The sequence below is a fragment of the Sturnus vulgaris genome, chromosome 11 (assembly GCF_052056855.1).
Source record: "Sturnus vulgaris isolate bStuVul1 chromosome 11, bStuVul1.hap1, whole genome shotgun sequence".
Lineage (NCBI taxonomy): Eukaryota > Metazoa > Chordata > Aves > Passeriformes > Sturnidae > Sturnus > Sturnus vulgaris.
Genome location: NC_142253.1, coordinates 318640 through 336824, shown reverse-complemented (window position 1 = coordinate 336824; position 18185 = coordinate 318640). Strand labels below are relative to the sequence as shown.

Here is an 18185-nt window from a genome sequence, read left to right as displayed (position 1 = left end):
TGGTTCTGAAGCTCATACCTGTCTCTGACAGCAAAGTCCTTCTGCTGCTCGAGAGCATGGACAAACACGATGAGGAAGTGCTTGTTGTTGAGTAAGGTGGAGAACAGAGAAATTCCTTCTTCCATGTTAGGTCTGCAGTTCTCAGGGATCTGAAGAAAAATTTAGAAAGCAGACTAAGAAAACCCTGCTTGTTGCTTTCCTCCACATTTTATCTCTCTTGATGGCAGGGATGCCCCTACTGAGCACAGAGACACTAAGCAGAAGAGCCCCTCCTCCCTCTACCTGACACAGCTGGGTAGTGGCAGTGGCCACTCCATTCTGTTCAGCACTCCTGAGCATACCTGCAGCACTGTGGCCAGCTTGGGGCTCCCCACTATGAGACAGATGGAGCAAGTGCAGCTGACAAAACAATCAGTGGGTGTACAAGGAGAGGTGAAGAGGGCTGGGTTTGGTCAGCTTGCAGAATTTCTAGACCTTACTGCAGCCTCAGGGTTACAGAGCCAGGAAGGACCCCAGAGAAACACTTCTTCATGCAAGAGCAGATTCACAGATCTGCCTTCTTCAGCCACCAAAGCTGATCCAGTGTGGTCTGTGTTAATGGTTAGCAACACCCAGAAGCTGGTAGTGGGTTACTCACCTTCCATTCCCCCACCAGGAGAGGATGTGTTTCCTGGACCTGGGAGCCCAGCTGTGAGCTGAGCTGCTGGGATGGCAGGATGTAGCACTCCTCGTAGAGAGAGGAACACTGGAACCAAGCACAGTGTTAGGGAGGGCACTGAGTGCTGTGCACAGGGGAATAGAACGGGACTAAAGCCACCCATTCCAGAGACATGCACGGGGCTGCCTTAGGGAGCCTTGAACACTTTGCAAGAGCCTCCTGAATGAGTAAACACCACAAGGATGGGGGGAGGCAGACGTCTGCACAAACGCAAGGCTGTTAGGGCAGGGAGACTGCAAATAGAGTAATGTGACAGCTAGAAAACTCCCAAAAGAGACAATTTTACAGAAAACTATATCAAAATAGAGGAGTTCTGAATGTTTCAACATATGTAACTTTTAAAACAGATGGGAAAAATGTTTAAATCTCTAGCATTTATATACCAGCCCAAATCTTAAAGCCTCTAGTGTGCAGAGACATGGAGACTGCGTAACTGAAAAACCTGAGTAATAGCTACTAATGAAACACTCTGCAGTCATAAATCATCATCTCAGTCCTCAGCACTGGCACACAACTGCCTCAGGGATGAAATACAGCCACAGTGAAGGGCGCAGAGGCACACAGCAGAGCAGCCAGTGACAGGAATGACGGCACCAGCACGTCTGGGGCAGCTCTGGTGAAGGACTCGGGGCTGACAGATTGGGACTGGGTGCCCAAGGGACATTTACTGGGAGCACCACGCACCCAACCTTGGACAGGGAGGAAAGGAGAGACAGAGACATCCAAAGAACTCCTGAGGACTGTCCGAATGGGAATGCTTGAGGACATCCTGCATGGGATAAAAAGCCACTCTCCCTGATTCACCCTCCAGCCACCCTTCAGCCTCCGCCGAATGGAGTGGGATGGCCCTGGAGCCCTTGAGGAGACCCCAGCAGCCTGCTTGTGTGAGAGCTCTTTCAGAGGAGGTGTGCAGTGGCCCCAAAGAGGCAAGCCAGAGCAGGGGACAGTTGCCGCCGGCCTCTGTCATGTGCGAACAAACCTGATCTTGTACGACACCTCAGGAGGGGCGGCTCCACTTTTGATGATAATTGAGACTGAAATATGTGACAAGTAAATATATAACAGCAGGATGATTTTGTGACACTGTAAGAGCCCTTTAGCAGAGCCCTAAACTGGTTGGGACATATGTGGGAGCAGTGAGGTGCCCGTGACACACGCTGTGTCCTTACTTTGGGGAAGAATGTCCTGGTGACAAAGTGCTTGTACTCCAGGAAGGGGATCCCCTGGCTGCGGTTTAGCTCCTTGGTCAGGTCTGTCATGTCTGTCTGCAGCTCTGCAAAACCTTAACAAAGAGAGGCAGAGATGGTGAGAGCCCAGTCCCGACAGGCTGGCACTGGAGGCTCCTCTGCCCCTCGTGCTGTGCCCTGGCAGGGGCTGGAGCTGGGTTTGCTCTGAGCAGCACATTGCCATTGGGGTTTAACCATCAGACTGTACACCTTGCCCCAAGCACTGACAGAACATCCCCTGCCCCAGGAGCCCCAGTCCCCTCAGGACAGGATCATCGACCGTGGGATGGTGGGTGCCAACACCTGGAGTACTCCCACTGCTCCACGAGGAGTATGCTGCAGTTTCTGGTGCACCCAAGAAGAAAGCACACTGAAGGTTAGTGTGACCTTCACGGAACCCTCTGACACAGCCAAAGGCCATTGACCCCAGGGCAGAGAAGCTGGTGGCACTGGAGATCAGTGGCTTGCCCAAGCCAGGCAGCAGGACAGTGGCAGGGCCACACTTCCAGCCACTGAGCCACATTCCCAAACTCTGTCAAAGCTCACAGGTGACCACAGAAACCCTCCCACAAATAATTCTGTGAACTTCTACACAGCACAAGGTGAATTGCTTCAAGCCTAACCTGACATCCCACTCCTGGCCATGGCTCCTCGGCACCCAGACAGAGACTCACCTTTGCGGATTTCCTCCCGGATCTGTGACTCCATCTCCTCCATCTGGAGCAGCGTTTTCTGCCAGTAGCGCTCGGCTCTGCGGCTCTTTGTGCAGAACACAAAGAGAGCTGCAAAAGAGGAAGAGAATAAACCTTTTGGACCTGGGCTTAGGAGCAGCTGCAGCTGGGATCAGAGCAGTTCTCCCTGACACGAGTGCAGAAAGCTGAACCCAGAGCTGGTTTCACACCTACCACCAGACTGGTATCTGCTCAGGCAGTTGTCGATTATCTGTAAATAAGTAAAACCAGTGGGGATTTAATGATCCTGCTGTAGCTGTCATCTTCAATTTAGGTCTGGGCTGTCTATATTCAGCTTAACTGTATATTAATGTGTTCCAGCTGATTAATGAATAGAGAATTGAGGATGTTTACCACCTGTATTACAGTGTTCATATCTGACAGTCTTCCCATGCCTCCAGAAATGTTTCTAATGATGGGTGGTGCATCTAGTAAATATGGTGCATTAGAGCTTTTATTAAAAATAAATTAAATCCTTACTATAAAGCCCTCATTTGCTGTGAAGTGGCAGGTTTCTTGCTGCACAGTCATTCTGTGCAGGGACCCAAGCCTGAGGACAAAGGTGTGCAGCACAGCTTCCAGCCAGGTACATGCACCAGTGTGCCTGCTTCAGATTTGCAGCTAAGGATGCTGCCTCTGCTCTTCTACTCAGCCAGGCACCTGACACTGCTTGCTCCTGATGACAGGATCTTGGCCCAAGAGCACCTTTGGAATAATCTGGGACAGTCATGCCTGTGACCATGATCAGTGTCTCACATCCTTCTTTATTTTGTATTATAGTAACACGAAGTATTTGGGGATTATTATTTAGTTTATAAATATCACAGGTTCAAGTAACAGAATTGAGCTGTGGATTCAGCCAGGAAAAGCTCTGTGCTGCAGGGAGCTGTGTGCCATGCCTGCTGCACCCAGACTACCTTCAGGTCCTGCACAACTGCAGCACTCAGAGTCACCTCCACGGCTCCACATGCAGAGACAAAAGCCTTGCCAGAGCCTGGAAACGCGCGGTTCTTTCCCTTACCCACGACAGAGAGGACCAGCAGGATGCTGCAGATGACGATGGAGACAATGATGGCAGTTTCTCCTCCCCCGAGGTGCAGCATGGCAATTGTGTAGTTGAACTTTCCAACTTGGATCTGAGGAGGGAGAAGGAGGGAGGAAAAGCAGGAGCTGAGCAGGTTTCCAAGGGGCTGGGAGCAGGGTGCACACAGGGCAGCACCCAGCAGACCTTCACCCCAGGAGTCCCTCCCAGGCTGGGTGGGAGGGAGCTGGGCTGTGCCGTTCACTGCCAGAGCCTGGGCACTCTGCGAGGCTCCGGGAGCTCAGTTCCCTCCCTGTGCTCTGGGGGATGCCAAGGCCACACCAGCAGGCTGTGATGCTGCAGTGGTGCCCATCCCAGGACCACCACAGGGCTTTGGGGGCAGAAGTGCAGCCCCACGGCCCCACGGTTCCTACCCAGAGGAGACAGCCCTTCCCTAGAGAGCTTATGGCACTGTACAAGGTGCTGCTCTTACTAGAAAATCACTTCCACTAATCATCAACTTCTTTATGGCTCTGAACAGCCTTTGGAGCCCTGCTGCACTCGCCTTTCTCCTCCACAATCAGAACAGCTGCCACCCAGAAGAAGCAGGGTTAAGAAACTTGAAAGTCCTTGAAATAGAAATAAACGAAGGGAATAAAAATAAATGAGACCATAGAGGAATAATGATCTTGTGGCTAAAGCAGTGAAAGGGGTGTCAGAAGGGGCTGGCTCTGCTCCCAGCCTGTGCTTCTTGTGACAACAAGCACAAACCACTAGAGCTCAGTCCTTGGCTTTCCTGATCTCCAGAAGGGAAGAGGCCAGCACACATCACAGGCTGGCAAGTTACTGGGTGCTGTTTACAAATAGCTCTTTGGGCCCTTGGGATGAAAGGATTCCACAGCATCATCTGATAAGGAAAACTCATGACCACACAAGGCTTTCGCTTCTGGAAATGTGAGTTTCACTTCTCCCAAGGAAGGAGAAGTGAGAGAAACTTGAGAAAAAACCTTGAAATTAGGTAGGGAAGAGCTCCAATAATTTTACGATTTTGATTAATCTTTTGATTAATAAAAACTAATCTTCGATTTCCTGTGTCATGAAACACCTCTGGGAAAGGTGCTCACTGGGGTGAAATTCCAGCAGCTCTCAGCCACTGGACCAAAGCCATCCCACAAGCAGGATCCACCACCAGACACAGAGCTCCATCCTGAGGGGAACCCAGCTCCAGGAGCATTGGTGAGGGCATGGTGCTGCCAGTGGAAGGCTCCAGACACGGAGAGCTTTGGTCTCTACGCTGGCATTGTCCAAGAGCCACGGTGCTGGACAGGGACAGGAGCCACAGCACTGCAAGAGCCCCCGGGCAGGTTCACTCTGCAGCCTCACAGCCACATGCCCAGCCTCAGCATTTCCACTTCTGCCCTCTGAAATGCTGAAATGGGGCAGCTCCTCAATGTGTTTTGAGTCCTTTCTTCCCCACTAGCTCACCCTTTTCCATTTTTCAGAGAAAATAATCCCATGCTGTTTAATTCAATGTTTAAACTGTTTGATCATGAACAAAGATGGGCCTGAAGGTCTTGACAGGTCTCTCTTGTGTAGCTGGACAGCCCTACTCAACACTCAGAGTGACCCAGGCAAGGCCCCTGCCTGCCCCGTGTCACCAAAGCCATTTCTCATGTGGGATAAAGCAGCAGCCCCTCATGGGATGGCAAGCAGGTGAGGGCCCCAGCCACATCTGGAGATTTAGTAAGGGTGCAAGGTATGAATATAAGCAGATTAATTAGCTGCACTTTCATTGCTGGTGCAGTCTGAGCAGTCTTGTGACTCTCCTGCTTCCTGAGGACTTGCCCTCATTGGTTAATGTCACACCAAGACTAGCAAACTCAAAAATTCCTTTTCTTCCACAAAGGGATTCCCCTGTTTCTCAGCTCTTACGAAGAAGAAAGAAAAAAAAAAGTTAAAAATTACCCTGTTTAAAATTCCTGTCAAGATGACTCAAAAAATTCTGTTACTTCTGCATTTCCATGTTTCCAGTTTGCAACAGAATTTCATACACCTCAGATTGTTGCCAATAAACTGGACAGCCCTGTCAGTGAATTGGTGGTGCATCCTTGTGCCTCCCTCCTGGCAGCCCAGCTCCACAGCTGTGCAGTTCCCTCCAAGTCTCCTTCCCCTCCCTGCCCCAGGCTCAGGCTCCCAGGGCTGGGAGAGGGCCACGGGCTGTGTGTGACACGAGGGAAACTGAGGCACACACAGCACTTCAGCCAAGCCCGCTGGAGAGCAGGGCAGAGGCAAAGTGTGGAGCATTTGCAGCACAAGGAGAAACAGCAGCCCTGAACGTGGAACTCTTTCAGCAGGAAAGCAGCAGCCTTTGGAAGCCCTGAGCACTGCTGGTCACAGCAGGGACCCAGCCCAGGGAGGGCTGGACTCTCTGCAAGGGAGCAGAGCCAACGCCTTTGAGCTGTGAGGAAATCCCCAAACATGTCCTGAGGAGCAGAAAGTCAGTGCAGGTGACAAAACCTGGCAAGCCTGAGACCTCAGTGTGCCCGAGGCTCCCCTGGGCGCAGTGCAGAGCTCAGCTGTGGTACCAGGGCTGGCACTGCAGCTCCTGAGCACAGCTCGGGGCAGCCTTTGTCCCCATGCCCTGCACCTGCTGACCAGCTGCCCTGCCACATGCCAGCACAGAGCGCTCTGTCCCCTGTGCAGCTCCTGCAGGGCCCCCGCGAGTGCAGGGGACCCCCTGCCCCCAGACTCACCGTCACGGGCAGCTGCCGCTCCGAGGAGCTCAGAGACTCGTTGATGGAGCAGTGGATGACTTTGTCTGAAACAATCTGGATCTCACATGAGATCAGGCCGATTTTCACCTGGTACTCATTGCTCTCCAGGCCCAGGCTGTCAGGCTCTTTCTAAAGACAGAAATAAAATCAGGATGTCAGGCTGCAGCATAGCAGTTGGAATTGCAATCGATCTTCCTGCTTTACTTTCCATATCCCTGCTGTTTTGCAGGCCTGGGAAGACTCTCCCTCACCAAGGACATTTTTCCAGCACTCCACAGGAAAGCCAAAACCAGGCCATTCCCCATTTTCCTGTTTCCCATTCTTCACTCAGCATGGGGCATAGGATGTACAAGCCCCTCATGGAACCTGGAAAAATCTGCTTTTGATCGGGCCTGCTGTGCGTGGAAGATAAGGATGTAAGAGCCCATCTGGGAGGGGGGAAGGATGTACAGAGGAGGGGACAGCCAGGGGATGCGCCTGCAAAACCTGAGAAAGGGGGAGCACATTTCTGGAGCACGTTGCAAACGATTAGGATATCCTGCAGCAAACAATGGCCTTTGAATTACTATTGCTCATTGTCCAGGCCACTCAGCTTCTGCACCCCAACTTCCTTGTAAGCTGAGCTGAATTCAGTAGCCAAAAGAGAAGAATGAATGATCTATTTCTGCAGGAATAAACACCTATTGTCAGGCCCTTCTGCAGCACCTGCCTGGTTTCAGGCCAGGGCATTGCAGTTATTTTCCACATGTTTCACTTAGCCCCTTGCTACAACACCCTCCCCACACAGCTCTCTCTGGCATCATGCCTCAGAAGGCACCCCCAGACCAGGCTGCATCTCCTGGGCTGGAGAGATGCAGAAGCTGCAGGCTGAGCCAAATCCACCTGCTCCAGCCTCTGCAGGTCCCACCTTCGCCCTTCTGCCTGTGGACAGTCCCTGTGCTGAGGAGCTGCCCGGGGGGGAGATGGCAGCACCCAGAGAAGCAGAGCTGTAACCAGCACCCTCTTACATGGATGACCAGAGTTAAGGGCTCGCCAGGATGGTGCTTGATCCACTTCTCCTTCTTGGCTGTGGAGAACTGGGGGTCAGCGTAGTAGCCCAGGCTGAACTTGCTGATGGGCAGGGCCTCCTCGGGGTACAGCTCCTGGTCCAGGGCCGAGCGCTCGTCTGTGTAGAGGCGCCCGTTGAGGTAGAAATCCACCGGGGCTGGCTTGGTGCCCACGGTGACGTTGGAGGCGGCCGGAGAGGGGCAGGTGATGGCGGTGTCGCTGTGAACCTTGCAGCGCTGGGAGCAGCAGTGGCAGCTCGTCAGAACCCACACCATCAGTGCTCCCAGCCCCTCCTGAGGCACAGCCAAGCCCCAGGCTCGCTGCAGGCACGCAGCCCTGCCCCGCCCCAGGCAGGACACCCACCGTGTGCTCTCTGCCGATGCCACGCACAGCCATGGACACGTTCTGCACCAGCCCGAAGCCTCTTCCTTCCAGGGTGATGATCCTGCCCCCACTTTGAGAAGGGAAGAAAGAGAGGGTGACTGCAGAGGACAGTGCAGCAGTGGCATGTGATGGCTGCATCTTCCTCCTGTCATTTTCTGAGAGATGTTTCCAAGCTGCCTGAGCAGAAAATGTGACCCAACAGCCAAAGCCTTCTTCCTACTTACAGCAGGGAAGAAAGGAAGGAAGGAGGAGTAGATGCTCTGGTGGAAAGGGGTGAGCCTCTTCCAGCATCAGTGGATGTCCCCCTTCCTCCCAGTGCCCAGAAGAGCAGCCTGTACATGCCAGGGAATGCAGCAGGCAGCCTGGCCACTGGCTCTGTAAGTGACTGTAAAGTGATGGCCAGGAGACAGCCCCTACCCCTGTCCCTGTCTCTGCCCCTGCCCTGCAGCAAGCCACACAGAACCGTGAGACTTGGAGAAGGAAACGTCCCTCATCCTGCATCTTCCAGGAACTTCTGATTTAGATCAAAATGTGAGAGTTGCTGTGTTTTGAATCTGCTTCAGGGGAATGCAGCACATGGGCCTCTCACTGTTCAGTCAACGAACAAGAATAATGAGCAGCCCCAATATGCACAAGGCAGAGCAATGGCTGTAGAACCATCACCACTCATCTGCACCCTAGATCAACCTTCCCCTTCCCCTGTATCACATTTGACTTGTTTGGAGTATTTGGCAGGGAACAGGCAAGACTCAAAAGTCCTATTATCCGAAGAGCCCTCCAGGCAATGACTTCTGGCACAAGGCCCCAGGGTTCTCTGAAGCCTGGGGACATCACTAGGAAGTTATGATTCAAATTTCTAACTAGGAGCCTGTCACATCTGCAGACTACTGTACAACTTTTGCATTGGTTTAGATTTTGGTTATATGGATTATTTTATCAATATGGTAAGAGAAACCAGACCCAGCTAAATTTTCACACCAGTTATTGGCACCTTGTGACCAACAGCCCAGCAATGTGCTGAAGCACTTGGACTGCATGGGCTGCACCAAAGGCTGGAGAGAGCCTGCAGCTCCCATCCCTGTTCTCTGAAATTTGGGAACTGCTCTAAGTACCAAGGAAGGGCACTAAGGTGACTAAGAAATACCCCAGTGGTTTCTTTTGTGACTACACGCAGGACATTCTTCCCTTGTCTCTTTTTGGACACTGCTCTGGCCACTCAGCAGTTGGAAGCTTTCGAGGGGCTGTGCCTGGCTGAGTCATGGCTCTGCCTTTCCCCAACATTCCCACAGCCTGCAGCCTTGGCATTGTGCTTGGGAACAGAGAGGCAGCTTTGTTCCAAGGGGATCAGACCACCAGAGCCTCCTCATGCCCGCCCCTGGGCGTGCTGCTTTCAGCAATGTCCCGCCAGCACAGCCCCTGCCCTCCCAGATTTCCTACTCAGCCCTGGGTTTTTCAGCTCCACAGGTGAGGAGGGTGTTATTTCACCAGCAGTATCCAAAGGAACAGAAGTCTGAGAACTCCACAGAGACATGAAACTAAAAGCAACGCACTTTAAAAATTAAATACTGTGACCTCGGGGAAGGTTGAAATCCAAAATTACAAATCTCATCTCATCTTTCAGCAGTTTTACTGCCAAGAAAAATCCTCAGGGTCTCATAGAGCCCCCACCTGGACCTCCCCAAAGCACTCTCCAGGTGTGCACAGTATAGTTACCAAGGCCGACATTTTTGCACTCCTAAACACATCAAAACAAGCTGTGTGTGAGTCCTGGTGTGTGAGACCTACCTCTACTCCCGTGCTGGTGTTACCCTGGAGCACCCCAAGAGCAAGCTAAGGCACCCTCTATACCCGTCCAGCCCAGGGCTGAGAAGCCTCTTTGTCCTGCCAGGACCCTCTGCCCACGCCCTCCCACCTGGAACTGCCCCCCCTCTCTCAAGGCTGTCCCAGCTAGGGCAGGATCTCACCTGATCTGGCTCTTTTTGGGGCTGATGTCTGATATAACCGGGTTCTTCTCATACTTGAAGGTGATGTTGTGGCTGGCACAGGACTTGTTCTCGAACTGCACGCAGACGGGCACGGCGGAGGTGAGCTCCACGGCGGGCATGGTGCAGGTGATGGTGCTGTCACTGCGGCTGCGGGGGTACAGCAGGGCTCAGCTCAGCAGCCAGAGGCTGCAGCCTGGCCTGAACACCCTGACAGGCAGGTGGCAGCCACAGATGACAAGCAGCTTCCAGTCACATGCCAGCTAGCCGTTCCTCCAGGCTGCTGACAGGCAGCTCTCAGCTCACACCCTCCCTGCCAGGGGGATGCTATGCCAGCATGCAGTGGTGCCCCCATCAAAACCTGTCTGACTTCTTGGGGGACAATACCTTCCTAAAGCTTTGGCTCTCGTCACTACCCCAGTGCCAGCCCCCAGCCCTGCTCCCACCTGAGGTCCGTGCACTGCTTGGAGGAGTTGATGAGGACACGGAGCTCTGAGCCCACATCCAGCCTGCTGCCTCTGATGGTCACTCTGGTGCCTCCTGCCTTTGGGCCGTTCAGAGGAGTGATGGACTGCACCACGGGAAGCTAAAAGCAAAGGGAAATCTGTGTTCTAGCCTGGTAAATCTGCAGCTGGATATTCCACACTGTACATGGGAATTCATTCAGAACTTTAAGTGTCCAGCACTATGAGGCTCGAACAGCAGCACAGAAAAAGCTTTTGCTGGCAAGGTTTCAGAACAAGAGAAGTGGTACAAACACTAAGGAGTAAGATCATATAAAACCTCTGTGACTCTCATTGGTCTCTAAATACTGGTTGTAAGTGAAACATGGAGCCGAACAGGAGCCCAGGATCCCACCATTCCCTTCAGATTTCCAGCAGGAGGTCCAGAGCCTGTGACAGTGCAAGGTCCATCAACAAAAGGAAATTTCTCACTCATTCCTTCCCTTACCATCTCAGCCCTTCCAGATCCATGTCCTCCTAAATGCAAGGATAATGTTAAAGCCCCACTGGATGATGGCCTTGAGATGGGTAAAATGGCCACCTGGGTTTAAATAATTGAATATCAGACCCCTACTAAGGAAGCTTCAAATCTGCATCTCTTGAGGCAACAGGAACTGCGGGGGAAGTCACTTTGCCTCTTGCCATTTGCAGCAGAAATTAGTGTGTATGTTATCTGTGTTTGCAGCCCCTGGAAATCTTCCTGAGATTCATGAGCTGGAGGCTTTGATAACTCACGTGGCGCTGAGCCCTCTTGTCTGCTCACAGACACCCCAGGAGAGGCTGCTGGCAATATCCCTGCTCCATTTCAGCAGGACAGCCAGGGCAGAGCAAATCATGATCTGGAGACCCTTCCCTAGGGCACTGGTGACTCCCTGTGAGACAGAGCCACGGGGGCTGGCCCCGCTCACCCCAGCCCATCCCTCGCTGGTGCAGAGCAGACCACGCAGGTGGAGCACAGGCTGAGCCTGCTGGTGATGCCTGCCTGGCAGTCTGTGCCACACAAATCCATGTACTAGCATCTAGCCTTGCCCTTTTCCTACGCTGATGGCTTTGCTCCTCTTCAGCCATTTCCTCTGTCTGTCCTGACCGTCACCCATTTCCACCAGATTTGTCTGGCTAATTTGTATTTCTCTGGGTGGCTGCAGGCAGCTGTCTCCTGCCCTTGGCCTCTAACCCACATATTCATAGCTGCAGCTACAGCATCAGCAGAGAGGATTATTCCTGTTCCCCAAAGCCCTTCCCCTTAGCCAGAGCCAGGGGCTGCTGCTCTCGGTGCACTGCCAGCACCAATCACCTCCATCGCAGCTTTGGCAGATCCAGCTCATCCACAGCCTGCTGTAATGTCCTGAAGAAGCCTCTCCCTCCTTCTCAGCACAATTACAGCTGAATTCTGTCTCTTCTAGGCATGTATAATGGGGACTTTGAAAGACATAGCACACAAACAGTATCTGGTGTTTCATGAAGTACCTTCTTTGAAAAGGCAGTTCTGAAAGGCTTTTAAACTTTTCCAGGCAAACTCTACCAGTGCCCAAGCTCAGGTCTCACCAAGACCAGCCTTGCATGATGTAGGCTACTCCATTTGCATGCCATCAGGTGTGAGAGAAGAACCAAGAAAACAAGAGTGTTGCTTGGTCTGCCAGTGCTGTGAAAGGTCTTTCAGTGTGACACAACCATCATGCAGTGTCCCTCAACACGAGGCAAGGCACTCCCTCATATCTGCTCCAAGTTTTGCTAAGACAAACAAGACAGACAGACAGACAGCAGCTTCCCACTGTGCCACCCAAGCAGGAACAGCTCCTCTCCCACTCCTACTCCCTAAGCTTGCCCAGGCACAGGGACCCAGGCTGAGGTCAGGGACTGGCTTTGTTCAGCACTGGTGCTTCCACAGGTGTTTCCTGAGAGGCTTTTCCTCGCATGTTAAGAGCTGCTGAAGGAGCCTCCAGCCCTCTCCCCTCTCGCAGCCAGCAGCCAGCAGTGGGGGATGTGCCAGCTCAGCACACACATCCTGAGAATCCCCAAACCAAGGCGCTCTCACTGGGTCACAGCCACCACCGGCACCTTAATCCACTCCCAGCTGCTGGATCAGGGGCTGGGATGTGAACCTGGACACCTGGAAGCTGTGGAAATAGGATCTGGGAGCTCCTGCTGAGACTGTCCTGGCAGTGCCATCACCTCAGCAGCCTCTGCACTGTCAGCCTGGCTCTGCTGGGTGCTGGAGTGCCATGCCTGTGCTGGCTGCACCCTGTGAATCCCTGAACTAAACACCCAGTCTGTCATTGGCCACAGGGTGGGGGAATCACTCTCCACGATCTGCCCAAAATTCCTCACAATGCCACCAGGAATCAAAGCGTTTTCTGGGGCTCCAAGTCTCCTCCCAGCAACCTGCAGCACGGGCTGTCCTGCCCCAGCTGAAACTGCAGTGGAGTCACAAAGGTTCCAAGCACTCCATGCACCCTTTACACCCAGCCAGCATGGCTGTCCATGAATACTGCCCAAGAACAAGGTTCATGTAGGGAAAAGAAAAAAATGCATTAATTTCTCTCTAGTTTATAAAGATGAAAGCTATCTTTGTGAGACAGCACAGCACAAAGTTATAAAGGGCTTTTTATTGCACGATGACATGGGGTTAGCTTCAGTTGAATCCCTACACATTATTTCATGCAAAAACTAACACAATCTCTGCAGCAAAAATATCAGCTCTAAATAATATGAGTATGTATGTACATGGAATGTAACTTAAACAGTACAAAGGGGCTTCACAAATCTCAAAAACCATCACAGGTTGTAACAGCACTTCAGCAAAAGAGGTACGAGAAAACGGAGTTCCTTTTTATAACAGGAGAATTGTCAGTAGAGCTGGGATGAGACAGACCCCCACAGGAGCTGAGTCTGGGAGCGTGGCTGTGCTGTCACCATCCTGCTGTGGTCTTGCCACGCCCCACACAGGTAACCACAGGTGAGGTGACACCTCAGCAGCTCCTTAAGGAGCCCACCATGTAGTTATAGATGCTGTTTCTCAGCCAGCAGGAGAAGGCGTGGGGAGCTGCACACTCACTTTGAGGGGCACAGGAGTCACCAGAGGAACACTCAGGACACAAGACAGGCACTCACCACGTAGGAGAATCGCTCCCTGGACCTCCCTTCCCGGCTCACGTTCACCGTCACCACGTCCGAAAACGCCTCCGGAGCCTCCCCGGTCTGGCACACGACCCTGTGGGCAGACAGTGCCAGTGGCCAGGAGCAGCAGCAGCCGGCCCCGCCGGGCTGCAGGGACAGGGAGGGACAGTGGGCCATGCAGGGCTCACGGTCCCTCCTCCCCAGTGCCCCACTCACGTCTCGGACACGACGTATCTGTGGGGCAGGGGCGCGCAGGGCACGGCGCCCACGCGCACGGCGCCCACCACGTCGCTGAAGCGGCGGCCCAGGTTCCTCCCGCGGATGGTCAGCAGAGTTCCCCCCTCCAGGGGCCCACGCAGAGGCTCGATCTGCAGCACCAAGGGCAGGGCACAGAGTCAGAGCATCACAGCATCCCACGATGGCTTGGGGTGGAGAGGCCTCAAAGACCGTCTATGGTCCGTGCCATTGGCAGGGACACCTTCCACTAGGTCAGGGCAGAACCAGGAGCTTCTGGCCTTGGTCCCTGAGCCAGTCCCGGTGCCCAGGCAGCACTTGAGCCCTCTGAAGGAGACAGAATCACTCCTCACATTCCTGTTTGCCCAGTGCACCCAACACCACGGTCTCCTTGCTCCAGCCTGGCACAGGAGAAACCATCACACTTCTCTGACGTGTTGGGCAATGGGGTTTGGTCAAGGATCACTTCAGCTGCAAACACATCTGGGAAGAAACATGCTTTTCTCCACACACCACCTTTGAACCCACTCTGACACCTCTGCTTTCACCTGACAGCTGCTGCCCCAGCGCTGTGAGGGACAGAGTACTGGTTGTGACAACATCCCAGTGCCACGACAGGACAGGGAAGTGGCCATGATTGTGCTGCTGCTGTTTTCCCCACTAACATGATGAAGACTGGATCCTGTCACTAGCAAGATGCCCTTGCCCCCAGGTGACTCAACAGCATAGAAACTCAGCCAGTAATTAAGTGCTGGTTTTGACCCCATCCTGTGCCAGGGACAATGTGCAGACCCCTCCTCTGCTCCAGGCAGGACAGTGCAGCCAGTCCCAGCCCTTGGCACCACCAGCACACCACGCCACGCCGTGAGCACCCTCCACGCTGCCTTCAGCTCTTACCTTGCGAATCTCCGGGGCCGGGCAGGCTTCAGGGAGCTGTGGAGGCTCGGTCTGCAGCCTGCAGCTGGAGCTGCCCTCGCTCCAGAGGCAGCGGTGCCCCAGGTCCTCCCTGCCCAGGCACTGGGAGCAGTCGGCGCTGCCGGTGGCGCAGTTGTACACCTCCACTGGAGCACCAGACAGAGACAACACTGTGAGCTCCCGGCCCGAGGCTCTCACAGCTCTGCTCAGCCCCAGGCAATCAAACACACACGGTCCCCCCAGCTCACCCCTGCCAGCTGCGGGAACCCCAGCAAAGCTGAAATGCAGCGGGGGAGCAGAGCAGCCTGCACACACGGTGAGATGAGGCAGCGCTTGGCCACCATCCTGCAGATTCCCCAGGAGGCCTGGGTGCTTGTTCACACTACAATATAGTTTAGCACTTTCTTTTCCTTTTTCTCTTCCTTGAAAAACAAGCAACACCCAAACTCGGAACATTTGTCAGTTAATGCTACATGCTTCCAGCTTTCAGCATCCACATGGGAAGCTGCTTGGCAAAGTTGGCTCCAACCGGCCAGGAAAGCAATCACATTGCTTCCACACTGACAAAAATGGAGTGGTTTGTGCTTTGTACAGTGTTTACAGTTCTTTCCTTCCCCCTGTGACCACAGACCCCTTTCATTGACTTCTTTTCCCTTCAGACCAGCTCAGCTTCCATATGTTTTTCTTATACTGCCTTTACATTTGGTGCCCCGGGTTACATTTCCTCTCCAGCCTCAGGACTTCTGCCACTCGAGTGTGGGTACCCAGGGAGGTGACAGTCAGAAATGCTCAGGAAACATGGCTTTCACACCCTTTTCCCCACAGGAGACTTTGCAGGAGTACATAAAACACAGAAACAGACACATTTGGCACTTCTGCTCACAGGAGCATCTTAAGGCACTTCATGAGCAACTAATGAGTCCCTCAGCCTCAACGCTCTGCTGTGCTGTGCTAATGAAACTTCATCAGCACCAACACTCTCCCTGTGCCATGCTAATGAAACGTCACTGGTACTGAGGGTCTCTCCTATTCTCTACAAAAAAAAAAAGCATATTCCATGTCATCTGCAGTCCCCCCAGGGAGTTACACTGGGTGGTTTTCCAACCAATAGCAGAGCATGTATTCCTTCAATGGACTATCAAAACAGAGTGTACAATAAAAGCTAATAAAAGCTAATAAATATTGAAATAATAAACACTAACATGAGTGATTTCATTAAAGACATTTTAAAAGATGCCCATGTTTGTCTGGCAGTTCCCTTATGCAAGGCAGTCTCTCTAATGTGACTCACACCAGCCTGAGCAAGGCGAGGAGGAGCCAGAGCAGCCTGACAGTCCCGTGGGAACTCCAAATATTCTGGCCAGTTCCGATGGATGCAAACACGGCCTATGTAAACGAGCTCCTTCTCCATGCAGGAGGAGGGGAATTCCACCACGCTTTTTCTGCTGTGGTTCCTGCTCCCAGCACCACCCACACAGAGAACTGAGTCTTCTACACAGCCAAAACCCAGTGCCCCACCCCCCTCCTCAGGGTTACCACTGTATTGCAAAATTATGCCCTCTTCTTTCTGCAGAGAAACCAGACCTCATGCCTGCCCATGCTGGTATTCCCAGGTATTTTCACTTTTCAAGATAATCCTCCTCCATTCACAGGGATTTATCATGGGGAAACCTTTCTATCCTGGTCACTGCTTTTTGGTGCTCGTGTCTTTCTCTCTGTCACAGCCACCCTCCAAAGGAAAGCTGTCTTCGGGCTCCTGTGCACCTCAGATAAATCAGCCCCTTCTGAGAGCTGCTGACACCCTCGAGAGGCAAAGGAGCTTGGAAAGGTTTCTGCAGCCAGAGCCCTGGGCAAGGGGCACTGCCAAACCTCTGGCTGCAGTGTGCCAGCCTGGCTCTGGGCTCTCCTGCCTGGCTACCTTGTCTGAGTCTGACTCATTTCGAGTCTGCCTGCCTGCCTGCCCTCCTCAGTTTGCTGATGTAGCAAGGGCTTTTTTGGGAATCCAGCTATTCTTCACAGAGACAGAGAACAGGCCAGGGGTGAAATGTGCTTACACATTTTATTCCTCCTCAGCAGAGGAAGGAAGAAGGAGGACTCAATTTTCACAGCATGTGGAACCTTGGTGCCATACTCCTGTGAGAGCTGAGGGAAGAGCCCTGCCCCATCCCTTCTCTTCCCTGGAGGAATTCCTCTCTAGCCCGCATCCCTTCTGTGCCTCAGAGCACCAGGTAACCTGTGCCATGCACTGCTGGCAGGTGAGACCTGAGCTGCCTCCACTCCTGGGCAGAGCTGGGCTTTGGCTGGCTCTAACAGGGATGTTGTGGGTGCCAGTCTGGGCTCTGGGCTCATGTCCAAGGGGGGTGACTCTGGGTAAAAACCCTTTCTCCATGTGCCTGAGAGAAGGAACTGCACTGTGCCCACTGGAGCTATGGCCTCTTTCCTGCAGCCATAAACTCTGCCCAGGTCTGAGAGTCACTCAAGCCAACCAGATGAGAAGAGCATAAAAATCTTTTCAACTCAGACCTGTCATCATCTCCGGACTGTCGATAAATCTGTCTGGTTTGTCCTTCAGCTGAAGGTTCACTGGGAAGCGATGGCTTTTTTCTGATGTGTGGAGCTGCACACAAGAAACAAACAAAAACTTATGAAATTTAGTAAAAGAGGAGGTCACACACACATACTCTACATGGATTAACCTTTCTTGTGAGGCTTCTTTGACCACTGCTCCTCTACTCACAAGGGTCTGATCTTTAGCAGAAGAAGTGGGACAGCTGTTTTAATTATTCTGCTGAAGTCCCAGCAAAGGGCACCAGGATACAGTGCATATCGTGGTGAGCACAGAGCCCTGGGTTGCTGCTATTTTTAGCAGAAAAGGACAGGAAAATGAACAGCATGGCTTGTCTGCACATTCTCAGTGCAGGGCTGTGATACAGGTGACGTGATGGAAAAGTGCTCTTCTCCAGCTTCCACTTGCAATATTCCTACTGGTGAAAGCCCAAAATTTGCAGGTGCAATTTTCCCCCTGACAACCATACACTGCTTTCCAGTGAGCACCACAGCATTTTCTCAGGCCAATTCCTTGTTCAAAATAAAAGCTGCAGAAACAGCAATCCTGAAAGGTGGCCGATTTTTTTGCCTGAACTGAACTCTTCCCATTTAGAAAGGTAAACAAGCAACTCTTTCCCAAGCCCCAGGGGAGCAGGGGCCAAAGCCACTGCAGATCCCCACAGCACTGGTGACATGTGTGTGCCCTGCCAGCACCAGCACACACAGAGAGCCCAGAGGGGAGAATGCAGGAGTGAGAGATGGAGGGAAGAGAGCAAGTGGTGTCCCACTGCCAGGTGGGAGGTTGGGGGTGAGACCCTGCCTGCCCTCGGACCTGATCCTCAGCCTGGGGAAGCAGGGCTGGCAGCCTCACCCCTCGACTCACCAGCACATGAACACACTCCACGGCAGAGGAGTTCACCCACCGGGCTTCAAACGTCCCGTCTGTCCCGAAATGGCACTCCAGAGCTGTCTCCTAGGAGAGGCAA

At 53.0% G+C, this 18185-nt stretch overlaps 1 protein-coding gene across 2 annotated transcripts in view; it reads right to left on the bottom strand.

Moving 5' to 3' along the window:
• Positions 1-18185, bottom strand: part of PLXND1 (plexin D1) — a 68695-nt gene that overhangs the window by 20016 nt on the left and 30494 nt on the right. For both annotated transcript variants that reach the window (XM_014874095.2, XM_088171209.1), the window contains exons 10-24: positions 18083-18172; positions 17176-17269; positions 14635-14798; positions 13720-13871; positions 13498-13597; positions 10330-10469; positions 9866-10033; positions 7881-7971; positions 7478-7753; positions 6450-6599; positions 3697-3811; positions 2619-2726; positions 1888-2000; positions 638-745; positions 19-149 (exon numbers count right to left, since the gene is read on the bottom strand). In XM_014874095.2, the coding sequence (XP_014729581.2) occupies positions 19-149; positions 638-745; positions 1888-2000; positions 2619-2726; positions 3697-3811; positions 6450-6599; positions 7478-7753; positions 7881-7971; positions 9866-10033; positions 10330-10469; positions 13498-13597; positions 13720-13871; positions 14635-14798; positions 17176-17269; positions 18083-18172 (2000 nt within the window). The remainder of the gene's footprint in view (positions 1-18; positions 150-637; positions 746-1887; positions 2001-2618; positions 2727-3696; positions 3812-6449; positions 6600-7477; positions 7754-7880; positions 7972-9865; positions 10034-10329; positions 10470-13497; positions 13598-13719; positions 13872-14634; positions 14799-17175; positions 17270-18082; positions 18173-18185) is intronic.